Source organism: Idiotropiscis lumnitzeri, chromosome 12 (assembly GCF_059441095.1).
Source record: "Idiotropiscis lumnitzeri isolate Australia: NSW breed Sydney's pygmy pipehorse chromosome 12, RoL_Ilum_1.0, whole genome shotgun sequence".
NCBI lineage: Eukaryota > Metazoa > Chordata > Actinopteri > Syngnathiformes > Syngnathidae > Idiotropiscis > Idiotropiscis lumnitzeri.
In genome coordinates, this window is record NC_142402.1 from 6,827,772 (window position 1) to 6,841,706 (window position 13,935).

The following is a 13,935-nucleotide window of genomic DNA, read 5'->3' on the forward strand; positions in this document are numbered from 1 at the left end:
GAAAACTATGTTTAATATATCATTTTAATTTCTTTAGAGAGATGCACATGTGTATGCAAAGTATGAGTAATTGTATCACATGACTGTATTCTGTTATTTTACCACAAGATTTCTATCTTGGTTCAGCTGCACATGTCAACAATCTTTCTTACAGTCTTTTAACACAATGAGTGTCACTTTTATAAAAAAAAAAAAAGTTAACACCTTTAATGGAGGTTTCCTTTTCATCATCACCATTCTTGTTTTCTTGTGTGACAGAGGCACTATGCTTGGAAATTGATAATGATGTCAGGCAAACCACACAACTTATCTTACAAATGCACAACCACAGCTGTTGAAAGATGACATTTAGCTTGTGAAAAAACCCAAAAACAACGACAGTCCTCCAAAACGCATTGAAAAAAAACATTGTTTTGAATTTACTTAATTTTGCTTCATCAAGTGGGTTGCACAAAATAAAATTGTCTGGATCCTGAGACATTCTTTACTTAAAAAAAAGGTATCTGGGTCCAGATGATTTTATTTCATGCAAGCACTTGTTGGAATAAAACTGAGTAAATTCAACAACAATAAATGTGAGTTCCTCTTAACGGCCTTGAGGTGCCAGTGCTGATCTGCCTTCTCCAGCAATATCAACAACATACCTCTTCAGCATACGCTGGGCACTTGATCCTTTTTTGACAGTCAGTCCCTTGCCCTCCGGCTGCGACCTAGGTTCAGTTCCGGGCACCGAATGCCACAGTATATCACATACTGAAGGAAATTACTCTGAAAACAGACTTTATTTTTTACTTGGACGGGGTTACTTGCAGTTCCAGAGAGATTTGATCCCGGGAAAAATTAAAGATGTCCTGTTAATCTACATTTGTGTTGTCCCCAAGTAGTCGTCAGTAAAATATTTGCCACTGGCTAACAAGCGTCACGGGAGTTGTTCGACCATAGTCGATGCATAAATGAATTCCGACCTCAAGCCTTACACTGGCTAAGCGTTGGGAGAAAAAAAACATTTTGTTGTCCTTCGACCTCTCTGGTGTAGAGCAGTTCCTATAGGTTTTTCTGGCATCCAAGGTGACTTGTACGGAATCATGGCGCTGCCAATGTGGAGTAAAAAGAATTTGACTGTTGTAACATACTTACAAATATGTTTGAACGTATTTGTAGGCTTAATGCGACAAAACGGAGCATTCTTCCCATAATGCTGTGGGCAATGGACTTGCGTTTGCGTAACCCCGTGTTATGGGAAACAATGTAGAATGGAAAACATACCAATATGTTACAAAGTTAAGTAACTAAACATTGTTTATTCATTTTTTTTTGGGCTTTATCATTGCGATGCATTTTTTCTCTCACTCTTGCATTATTTCCCATAATGCCATGGGGTATTTACTTCCACATACGCATACCCCATGGCATTACCGTTAAAAAAAAAGCAAATGTAGATCATGCATTGCAGACAAACCACACAATTACGGATGAACAATGTTAATTTACATAATTTTTGAACATATTAAGTAATAATAAAATATTTACATTTGTTTTTTCCCATAGTCCTGCTGAACCTGCGTAATCTTTTGGTGAGGGCGGCGTTTCTGCTGAGTAAGTGGTATATAAAATTGAAAAGGGTGTGGTGAGTGATGTATAAACTGATCTGCTGATAGTGCTGTTTGAGTTAAATTGATACAAACAGCATGGGTCGTTTTTCTCACAACTTTGTGGACTTGGTCAGGCTGTGGGAATAGATATTTACGATGAAAACCTCAACAAAAATAAAATATCTTGTCAGGGTCCCCTTGATGTTTTGGAGCATTTGTAGTGTGTTGTATTCTATATTTTCTTGTTGATATTTTGGGGGGATTTTTGTGCTCTCTGCTACGACCTTCTAAAACGATTTTTTTTCCGGTTTCCGATGGTCGTTCTCTCAGACTACCAGATAAATATTGTTCTGTGTCACGGACCAGACGAGACGTCACACTACAAGTCCTAACCGACAAGACCCGCCCAGTCGTCATATGCTTCCATTCAACCCATTGGCGCAGGTCCGTCAGCAAAGCAGGACAAGCAGCAGTCAAAGTCATGTCGACGAAGGCATTATATGTATGTGCGTTTGTTCTCTGCACAGAAAAGGGAAAAAAAGAGACTATGGATTCATTCCTGGATGATGGGAGAGGACAGTATGGATTATATTTACATTGTCATTTTGTATTTGACAAAAGAACAGAGTGTGAAACCTGCAAGGATAAATAGGCTTGAGGCTGTGATAATTTTGTGTAGTCGAGTTTTAGTAGTGAAATAAATGCTAAGTTTTGAAATCAATGAATAATCATTTAAATAATCGTAATTTCAATAGCAATCAAAACAATAATGATTATTATTTTCTTCATAATTGTCCAACCCTACTTTGAACCATTTTAACAAACTAACTAACTTTATTATTATTATTTTTTTTTAGATATTGTCATTTCCAAAATTACACCAATACAAGCACGTTTAAAAAACAGCAACAAACACTGGGTTGATGCAGCTCCGATTTAAGTGGCACTATTTATTTTTATTTTTTTTAGTTTTTGGAATTTCAACACAAACATTTTTAGACCACCTCACGAGTGAGTTATTTTTCTTCACAACAGGCCCTAGTTTGGTGGTGAATATTTGCATAAACTCAATAACAGTAATTGTTTGAACATTAAATATTTTGTCTTCCATAATTGTAGCGTATTCAATTGATTATACAGTAGGTTGAAAAGGATCTGAAAATCAGTATATTCTGTTTTTATTCAAGTTTTGCACAACACCCCAACTTCTTCAGAATTGGGTTTCTGCTTTGATGTACATTTCCAACTTGATATTTCTGGCGTTTTCATGTATATGTCCAGATGTTTGAAGAGTCCAAAGTGATTTTTAACATGGTCGTATATATATTCCTTCAAACTGGAACATTTGAGCGCCACTATATGGTCAGAGCCTTCACCTCATTTCTCAGTCCTCTCACCCCACCTTCTGACCATCTGCGCGCCAGCAGCGTCACACACTCAAACATTCTGTCACCCGATCGCGCCTAAAAAACAAGGTAAACCACCCAATCTGCATGCCAAAGCCTCGCAGAGTCATATCATTGTACGTTCTGCATCCATCAGCCGTCGCACACATTGACTACTATAGTGTCAGTGCAGCGACGTATCCGTTCCATGTACGGACATCAGCCCAGCCTACCGCACCTGCCTGCAACATTGGTTGACGCATTCACATGTCTGCAAGATGTGCTTTCGAGTGTCTTCAATGAATGCGAATTATTTCTGCCGCCGACACGTGCTCCACAAAAGCCTTTTGCACACAAGACACCTCACTGCATGTTAACAAACCAATTCACGAGCCTGCAGTCATTTTACCACCGAACACGTGTAGCGCCACACAATAAACTAGGCTATAATACACATTTATTCTAGTTTTGTTCGCACCAAAAAGGTACAAAGATTGCAGTTTATTTCAATATCGGCAAATTGTTTGGCATGTGAATCAGCAGACAGAAGCGCCCCTGACAACGTGGGTGCCGTGCGTGTAATAAGCGTGCAGCTGCCCCTTCAGTGAATATCTGAGTTGTAAAAGGAGGGGCTTGGGAGTTGTTGACCCGGCTGTGGTCGAAGTATGCAAGGGAGTCGAGATGATGCAACTTTTAACAGAAATTGACGGAAATACATAATATACCACCAAAGACGAAATGGAGAATCGTCATCACAGTAAGATGAGATTTTGGACTTTCACGCGCTGGTTTAAAAAGTCCTGAGTGATTTATTATCCAATCAGTGTGTAATTGTAGCCCCCCCTCCCTGTATGTATGTATGTATGTATGTATGTAATTAATTAATTAATTAATGTGTGTATTTATAAAGTTGCAAGTTTTTTAGGTCTCATAATGGTCGTTGGTTAGAGTAGATGATACACAACACCGTGTCCGTGGTGTGTGGGGGTGTGTGCGTGCAAGTGTGTGTGTGTCTGTGTCAAGTGTCAACAGGTGTCATGCAAGTATCTCGAGTTGCGAATCTCTCATGGTGATCCAAATTGATAGACACACAGTGCTCACGGTGTATAGTGATCCCCTCACATTTATTAGAAAGGTTGACAGTTAACTGGTTGTAATAAAATGTACAAAATTCATACTTAAATACCTCCAACTATTATGACAGCCTCTTTCAAGAACACAACCATGTTGATGAATCATATCTGCAGCATGTCCAAATCAAACATTGACAGAGTAGGTAGTAACATCCATCCATCCATTACCTGTACCGCTTCTCCTCACTAGGGTTGCGGGGGGTGCTAGAGCCTATCCCAGCTATCTTTGGGCAGTAGGTTGGGACACCCTGAACTGGTTGCCAGCGCTCACACTCATACCTAAGGGCAATTTAGAGTGTCCAATCAACCTGCCACGTATGTTTTTGGAATGTGGGAGCAAACCGGCATACCCGGAGGAAACCCACACAGGCATGGGGGAGAATATGCAAACTTTACACAGCAAGGCCCGAATTCTATCCCTGAACGTCTGCATTGTGAGTCAGACTTGCGAACCAGTCGTCCACCGTGCCGCGGGCCACAGACAAAAATTGTCATTATTTCTAGCAGGTCTGGGTTTTGCATCATATGATACAGACACACTTCATTAATAGTGGTTTCATTGGTAGGGGCGCGTGTGGACTGGAGCCAATCCCAGCTGTCTTCATTTTGTACTCAAAAGAGATCCTAAAGCTCTGATAAAATGAACAAACTAATATGTGTATTTTGGATAGCCAATTGTATTTAATTGATGAAAGCAATCCATTAGTAGACACCTGCAGTCAGCTTGCACACAATTTGAACTATTCCATATGATCTTGAGAGGTAAGTTTATGGCTCTAGCCACATGTATGGAGCTCTGTCTACACATTGTATTGAGATAAAAACTGTACTTAGAAAATTATGTTATGCAGTGTGACAGTTAAGATAATCTAGGTTTCCAATGTTTCAACAAGGTTGCTGAACTGGGTGGTCAAATTAGGGTATGTCAACAGAAGGTGCACATGCATGAATGGGAGTAGATAAGCACAACCAGATGCATATCATTATGCACTCAGAAAGTTGCCTGCTTGTTCATTTCATTAAGGACTCAGGCAGCAGCGCAAATTGGCTAAAAGAAATAGGCAAAACTGCATTGTAACCATGTTACTAAAAGCAAGTTAAGAAAAATATTAAGAGGGAAAAAAAGTCATAAGTGGAGAAGGGCTCCTTTTAGTAAAAATACAATGTGGATCATTAATGATTAAGATATTTGCATTTGTTGCCTTTAAGTTATCAACTCAATCAAGAACTGTTTCATGAAATGCACAATACTAGATATGTTTTCTGGTGCGGTCAGCCATGGTTCTTGGTACAGTAAAGGCTCTTAATGTGAGATTTTTAAACAATGGTCCAATTAAAAGTCACTTAATGCAAACCAAAAATCTTTGCATCTAATATTTGAACCATAGTGGTTGTATATCTTGTGTGAATGTCTGAGCATGTCAATGTGTAAGTATGTGTTTGTGTGCATGTTGTTTTATGACAGCTGGTCATTTTCACCTAAATACATGACCAGATAACTGCAATGAGATTTTCTTGGTGGGTTTACATTTTTACATTACTATTATTTATATTTTAGCAGTATCATGATAACAAAGATTACCGTGCTTATTTTGTCTTGCAAAATCGTGATATGACATTTTCATACTGTACAAACTTATAATGTTAAATGGCGACTGTTTGAACAGCTGTGTTGTAATCTGGAATTTTGGAACACGTGGGCAATACACTGGTTAAAGTGAAGGAGAGTCAACAAAGACACATTTATGGGCTATTTCTTGACAGTAAATTTCATACTATTATATACTTTTATACTCTAAAATACTATATTTGATCTGAGTAAACAGAGTTAATTTTGAGAGTAAAATATCCATCATAGTGGAACGGTGGATGACTGGTTAGCAGGTTCGCCTCCGGGCTTCCTGTGCGGAGTTTGCCTGTTCTCCCGTGCCTACGTGGGTTTTCTCCGGGTTCCTCCCACATTTCAAAGACAGGCATGGCAGGTTGATTGGATGCTATAAACTGTCCCTTGGTGTGATTTTGAGCGTGAGTTGTTTGTCATGTGTGCCCTGCGATTGGTGCCCAGTTCAGGATGTCACTCGCCTACTGCCCGTATACAGTTTGGATAGGCTCCAGCGCGCCTGCAACCCTTATGAGGATAAGCGGCGCAGATAATGGATGGATGGATATTCAGCAGAAAAATCCCAGTGGGAATTTTACACTGACTATTTTACTTTAAAATTTTACTTTGATAACTGAGACTAAATCTATACTTTTTCTAATCAATTGAAATCTTCGGAATTTACTGTGTTGTCAGCCCCCCACCCTCGCCTCAACACAGTATAAACTGGACAGCTATCGATGATTCGGTCAGGCAGTGGGAGAAAGGTGACTCTAACCTTTACAAGTTAGAATGAAGAAACAAATGTCCCTTGTTCCTCGGTGAGGAAAAAGTGCACTTGATAACCAAACATACATTACAAGGATGATGCCCCTGTGATAATGCATCGAAATAAATATGAGCATACTGGACCCAGGTTATGTGATTATAGCTGAAATACGATCGCAAATGGTAAATTATGGCACCTTCATTTTCGGGGTAAGTCTAGTTTAGTGTGTTTGTAAAATCCGGCAGACCACGTTGCACCTCACTGGGTGTGCCAGTGGCCTCAGGACGTTTTTTATTACTCCCCTCTGGTACACCTGACAATTTTGTGATAGAAAGTTGAGTTTTAAACTCGCTAAAAGCAGGTCTACAATGTGACGCAGCTGGTGTAAAGCAAGTTTGATGAATGTGATGGAGGTGCAGGCAGACAGATTCTGAGCTCCCCGGACCTGTATGTCGTGGATCCAGATACCTCGTAGTAGAGCATCCTGGCCACCTCAGAGTAGCAAGCAAGTCATGAATAAGGCGCCCCCTGGAGAACCTCAGGTTGAAGAGGTTAGGGACAAATGGCTTCCCAACAGTATAAGGTGTGGGATATGTGAGAACCACGACGGTAGGAAAGGTCCTTGACCGATTGGATATCCATACAGTTGCACTTGGAGAGGGGCCCTGGTCTGACACGGAATGCTGAGAAAGTACTGCTCTCATGCCCAGGTCAGTCACATCAACCTCAGTCATGCATTGAAGATTCGGATCAGGAAGCAAGCAGGCATGTATGGTTCAGGGCAATCAGAGACTTACCTATGTCACAAAGAGTAAAAAAACAAATAAATGCTGAAATTAAATTATTTTTAAGTTTAGTAGGAAAGTGTGGCAGCGAGCAGCAAGCTCTATCTCAGATTGTGCCAGTCTTCACTAAAGGGCATATTCTCCTCGGTGCTTAGGGGTTAGGGTCAGAAAAGGCGTGCTGCTGCGCACTTTTTTGGCTGCGCAGATTCTCCCATCGTCTCAAGTGTGTCACTTATGCACCGTCATGAGATGTACGCACTCATTCTCCCATCGATTTAAGTGTCTTTTGGTCTCCGCACTTCAGAGGCTGTCCTAAGGGCTAGAGCCTCTCGAAGGTAAAACAACATATTCCAAAATTTCAGTCATTTAACAGCCACTGTGAGCAAGTGATGACTGGCCGACTCGGATGATACGTGCTGACATGCAGACGTGGTGGGTGTCTATGTGTGTATAAATACCACTTCTAATGGAGCCAAGAAACGTATGGGTCGATTTGTAATTCAAATAGCTGTGATGATTTTTGTTATTCAGCTCCTTGTAAGAGAACAGGAAGTTGTGAAAAAAGTGCGGCAACATTGAACATTTGGAGAAGGTCAAATTAAGTTTTACTGTAAAGTTTGCAGTGTGTTTTCAGTTCATCCTGAATTTTTACCGAAAGCTAAACGCTGACTCTTTGTGCGTAGTGAAAGACGGTGAAGCACAGGTACCTTTGAAAAGCTTTACGGTTGATCGGCATAAGTCAAGATTTGACGACGTGTACCAGTGATGGAACGGACGAGCCATGGCAGACAGGTGCGACAGTGTTTTGTGTTCATTTCATTTGATCATTTTATCAGGCTCTTTCGTTATACTTTGTCGATATTGCCTTTCTGTAATTAATCTCTTTTTCTTCACTTATCCTTGTCTTCATTTTTGGCATCCTTTTTATCCAGTCTCCTCGGGAACCTGACGTTATTAAAATCTTACATGGCATACATCTGAATAATGATTCCACACAATCTTAGTATCGGTAAATTGTCATTGCTGCATTTAACACGGTTTGACACATAATAATATACTGCTCGACAGACTAAATTAGTGGGTGGGACCTCCTCACACTGTGTTAAATTGGTTCAAATCTTACTTGCAAGATAGGGACAACTTTCTCTTAAAAGGTAGTCACGAGTCTGAATTAAAAAATCTAAATGCTGCCCCTTGGTCAGACTATGGCGATCATAACATCAGATCATACTTCTGCCGATGACATGCAACTTTACATTTTAGTGTCATTACATGACAATAGTCCCTTACTTTCATATAAGTGTATTCATCAAATGACTGAATGAAAGAACCAAAACTTTCCAGAAAAGTCAAAAGTGATTGCTCTTGGCACCAAAAATGAAAGGTCCAAGGTGAGAACTCACCTTAACTCATTCATTAAAGTTTCAAATCAAGCCAGAAATCTTGGTGTAATTATTGACTCAGAGATGAATTCCAACAACCACTTGGAAGAAAAAAAAAAGTCTACCTATTACCACCGGAAAAACAGAGCTCAATTTAAATATTCAACAATTCATTTTTATTAAAACAAACGATATCAGATCTGTCATGCTGAGATAAAGGCTGCACTTCTTAAAGCACTCAATCAACTTATCATATAGACAGATAAATAAATAATTGCTATGTAATTTATTTCATGAAACCATGGCTGTGGATGGTATGATAAACACTCACTTCTCTGCCATGTTTTTACTTGCTTTGTGTCATCTTTACGTTATAATTATGATTGATGTTGAATGTCTGTTACTTCAATCCGATTCTTTTACAGTTTGCATTCAAATCAATTGTACATTCATGACTCAAATATGCACTTAATAAAAAAAATGTGGCTGAGTATCAAGGCATGTATCTAAATACAGTACCTACATGTGAAAATAGCAGAAACATGACAGATATCGAAATTTTCCCCTCGGTATGGGGCTAGCCAGAGAGGAGGCCACCCTGTATCTCTACCCCTGTTGCCATACATGAGTGCTGGGAGATAAGAATGAATGACACACTTAGTACAGATATTCTTTTGCACAATACGCCCCTCCCTTCTATGAGTTTTGTATGCATGGCTATTAAGGTCAATGTCGCTGACTGTAGTCGATGGAAAACTATTTTACAAGTAGCTGGAACGACGCAGCATGAAGACTGTCATGCAGACACCTGTGAGATTTCATTGAGTGAGGTCTTAAGTATGCGCATTACTTTACAAGAACTTTCACAACAATGATAGATCTTCCCAATATCCATATTGACGAGAATTGTATTTATGTTTACGGAGACTCTCAGCAAAGCTTATTGGTTTGTTAACTCTTGATTATTCACCATTAAGAAAAAAAATCGCCATGTGTGCTTTCTGGTCTCATACCAACACAGCCAGCCCGCACAATGACGCATGAACTTAAAATCTTGAGTTTCCTCTCTCAAAGCAAATGTCTGATGTGACAGTAGTACCATGACTGACCCTTGAAAGGCTATCTGGTGCCACAGGACATTTCAGATGGCTGTAAAACACAAAGAATAAAGGAGAAATGGAAAAATAAATTTTTATTGAAGCGAATGATTTGGAAGACGTGTCAGGCAAACACTCAACACAACCAATTGCTCCTTTGCAGTAACAATATGAACCTCAGATTGCTTAACTGGCTAAATAAAGATATTCAAAATACATTGAAATTCAACATTATCACATCAAAATAATTTAGATGGCTGCCTTGTGAGATCTCGCCATTAACCTACGCCATTTTACGGTCTACGGCTGCCAACATGGCGAAGAACATTTGCTCGTTTTACTTCACCCAATGTACACCACACACACAAATGTATTTCGCCCTTCACTCAAAAGGAAACATCCCGTAAATGCCCATGAGCCAAAACAAACGAACGAAAGAAAACATTACGTTGCTGCATGACACATTCTCAACGCCATGACATAGAGTTACATAACGTGCTATATAAATACACTAGAGGCACTTTTAGCATACATGTTACACATCACTGGGGACACATATGTGCTAATAAACATTTGTTGTCATGGAAAAAGGAAGTAACTAACCTGGAAATATGAGAAATAATACACATAAATCAGGGATGCAGAACACCCGTTGCTCTTTCTCCATCTACTTGGATTATGAGCCTCACTGTACGTTAACCTATTTTGCTGGTCCATCCTCCATCTAACTTCTTTTGCTTCATGCAACACAGTCGCCTCTCTATCAGCGCAGCAACAGCGGTGGCCCAAAAACATGAACATAAACACTGGACACCGTTTCAGTTCATGTTTCTTTTTTGCGTAGCTAAATAACCTTCATTGGACTAGCATAATTTACACCTCACATTCGGCCTGTCCTCTATTTTATTAATTTTATAACTTGCCTTCCAATATCAAATGTCTGCTTTTGACCTGGTAATTTTGTAAAATAAATTAGCCGCAAAAAAATGCGACTTGTAGTCGGGTGCGACTTATGTATGTTTTTTTTTCCACCTCATTATGCATTTGTGAGCTGGCGGAAAATAATGTTTGCAGCAGGCCGTCCACAATGGTTAACCATTTTATGTTGTATTTTGACGGAAGTAGGATATCAAAATAAATAAAAACCATTCTGTTAATCTTTGTCAACAAAAATCTCTCAGAGGTAGCAAACATGTCAGGTCCCTGGGGAAGTTTAGAACAATCTCTTACTGCCACTCCTCCTGGGATTGTCCAATAGACTTGCTTCCACTGCACACACATGCTTTGTGTACATACATATTAGTGGAGTCGACTCGTTGCATGGAGCCCAGTTCACTCTTGACTTGTTGTGTGTCAGACTAAACAGCAGTCAGATGCTGAAGTTTCTATCATTGTCTTCCTTCTTCAAATATTAGAACACGGGTAAGATTTAATCTTTTTATTTAATTTTTATTTTTTACTTGGTTTTGTCTCTTGACATCTTTTATCACTGTGCAGTGTGCCATGTAAATTGAATGTCCCTCGGCATTATTGGGTTCCTGCCTTGGTGTAATTGTTTGCGTGTACGGTTTGAACCACAAAATGCTTATTAAATGTGGGTCCTTTATTACGCTTATGCTGGGCCACTTAGTACAAGTTTTTTATTCTCAAGTATGTAGGGGAGTCAAAAATCGTAGACGTGGTACGATCATGACGGTCTAGTGATTCAAATGAGCAAACAAGATCATTCCAAGTAGTGACTATATTTTAAAAATCCTATTATATGTGAAATTTAGAAGCCATTTCTTGAGATTTGCAAACAAAAGAAAGTTTTAGTACACACAGTGATATATGTTAAAAACTTTAAAAAAAGGTTGTGTGTGTATATATATATATATATATATATATATATATATATATGCATATATATATATATATGAGTGTGTGTGTGTGTGTGTGTGCATGTGTGTTAATTGAAGCGAATAAAATCATTACATTTACTATTGTTTAATCGTATCACATCGTTTTTTTGAGAGACGCACACCAGTTTTAAATCTGTAAATTTATGTTGATGTTGTTGATTTGTTGTCCTTGAATGTAATTAACTTGAATAGTTTAGTCTTTGTAGAGCTTTGACATGTTGTTGATGACAAAAGATATCGCCATAACCACATTGAATTGAATCTTAATCGGACTGAATTGACCCGAATGGTATTGTTCTACTTGAAAATGTATCATCTCCCAATCAGATATTGATCAATTGCAAACGGAAAAGAATGTGTCTTTAGAACATTTGGTCCCTTTAAAAAGTACATTGTACTATTCCAGGCATGTCAAATGTAACTTTTTGCTGGTTATTAGTGGGGGGGGGTTCTTTCCATTCCAATTCCTCTTATATGCAGCAGCAGTCAGTGGAGAGTCCAAACGTTTTCCCCAACAGTTAATCTCATTGCACAAAAGGCCACTTTGTTATCGCAGCTGCTTTGCAACAAAATGCAAATCTATTACTACATGTTTGTCTCTTTCGTAGAGAGCAGCTTTCAAGCCATTTGGTCAAGTGTGCAAAATGTTCATTTTGTGATCACTTAAATTAAAATCAGCATTAGGTCCAAAAATTGACCATGGGTCATTTGTTTGAAAAGTGTTTCCTCAGTCTTTTCAACCACCTCACCATCTGCCCCCCAACCCTTGCGGCTCAACTCACCCTATCCCTCTCTGCCTGTCACATGCTCTTTTCACAGCATAGAAAAGTTTCTGGATTAGGGCAGAATTAACACAAAGCGGCGACGCCACTCCAGCTACATTCCCAAACAACACTTGAAGAGGCAAAGGAGGGACAGCGACTGAGAGAGTGACGCTACAGGGTGAAGACACTCGAGCAAACGCCACCTCAGAAAAACCACCAAACTCTTGATAGCGAGGAGCAGACAAGTTCACCCGAGAGAGGGAGGGAGCTTCAGAGAGGCAGGGATCTTTGGCCACGAGGTCCTGAAGGATGGAAGAGAAGCAGGTTGCTGGGTTCCTGGTAAGTTCAGTGATCATATTTTTTTACACACTTTAAAAAGTACTCAACCAATCCCCTCTTCATAAAGCATGCTTTTTTTCAATGTTTAAAAAGTTCTAGATTAACTGACTAGTGCGCATACCATATTAATTCATTCAATCCGTTTAAATAAATTAGATTTTTTTTTTTTTTGCTTCAGATCAGTGATCTGGTCAAATGAAAAATGTATTTGTGAAAAGCCTGCACTGTTGGTGAATCTTTAAATGTAGATTTGGCACCATTGGCATTCTCATCACCAGTTGTTTCTAAATCCTTTACCGTGTAGTCCAAGTCGTCCAGTCCATCATAACAAAAAAGATTACAGGCCAACACATCAGCACTCTTCTGACATTCACGTTTGTCTGAAGCCTAGCTTCTTTTCATAATGGCATTTTGTCTATTCTTTTCCATCATTTCCTGCTCAACAACTTCAAATGCAGACTCACATTTTTAACTTCATACGAGAATGTTATCAGTCTCTTCTGCTTGCTTCTCTCTCTCAGTTCTAAATATTAGGAGGTAGTTGGAGACCCGAAGATAAGGTTTCTGCTTTCAGAGTCTGGAGCCTCGATTGAACCTTAATCTCCATCATAGTTAATAGTAAAAGGCAACTAACTTTGTTGAAATTGAGGTGCGAGGAAGTTTTACTTCAGCAACTTACCGCATATTGCTTATGGAGAACAAAACAAAAACAAGAAAAAACAGGTGGTAACTGTAATTACACCAGTCCAATTCAAATGATTAAAGTTAACTGAGCCGAGCTTACGCAGCAAACTAAGCCCAGCAGAACATTTATTTTACTATTTTTTATAAAAATGCATTTGTACAAAGTAGGACCCCTTTGCCTTGGCCCTCCTTGTCTATACTCTAGAGTTGAGTAGAAATATGGTACACAGTGTGTTCCTCGCTTCTAATCCACATTGACCCTGACACGTTGAAATGAAGACACAAAGGATATGAAAAACAAGTGTTTTTTTTTAAGAAGTGTGTGCGTGTGTGGTTGTGGGGAGGAGGGCCGGGGGGGGGGGGGGGGATAAATACGTAAATCATTATATTCCCCCTGAGTAAATGCCTTATCAAAGTTCATTGTACCTGAATGTTTTGTTTTCACACCATCCATGTATTTTTCTCATCACAGCAGGGGTTAGAGAGTAACAAAACATGTCAGAC

General features: G+C 39.3%; 1 protein-coding gene across 3 annotated transcripts in view; it reads left to right on the plus strand.

Moving 5' to 3' along the window:
• Positions 1 to 3,052: 3,052 nt before the first annotated feature.
• Positions 3,053 to 13,935, plus strand: part of slc6a9 (solute carrier family 6 member 9) — a 71,171-nt gene continuing 60,288 nt past the window's right edge. Inside the window, exons 1-2 of one of the 3 annotated variants that reach the window (XM_088310609.1) lie at positions 3,053 to 3,067; positions 12,464 to 12,747. In XM_088310609.1, the coding sequence (XP_088166735.1) occupies positions 12,718 to 12,747 (30 nt within the window). In that variant the 5' untranslated portion in view covers positions 3,053 to 3,067; positions 12,464 to 12,717. Of the gene's footprint in view, positions 3,068 to 3,668; positions 3,735 to 11,047; positions 11,166 to 12,463; positions 12,748 to 13,935 lie in introns of those variants that run through there. The other 2 variants (XM_088310608.1, XM_088310607.1) reach the window with 2 other exon arrangements.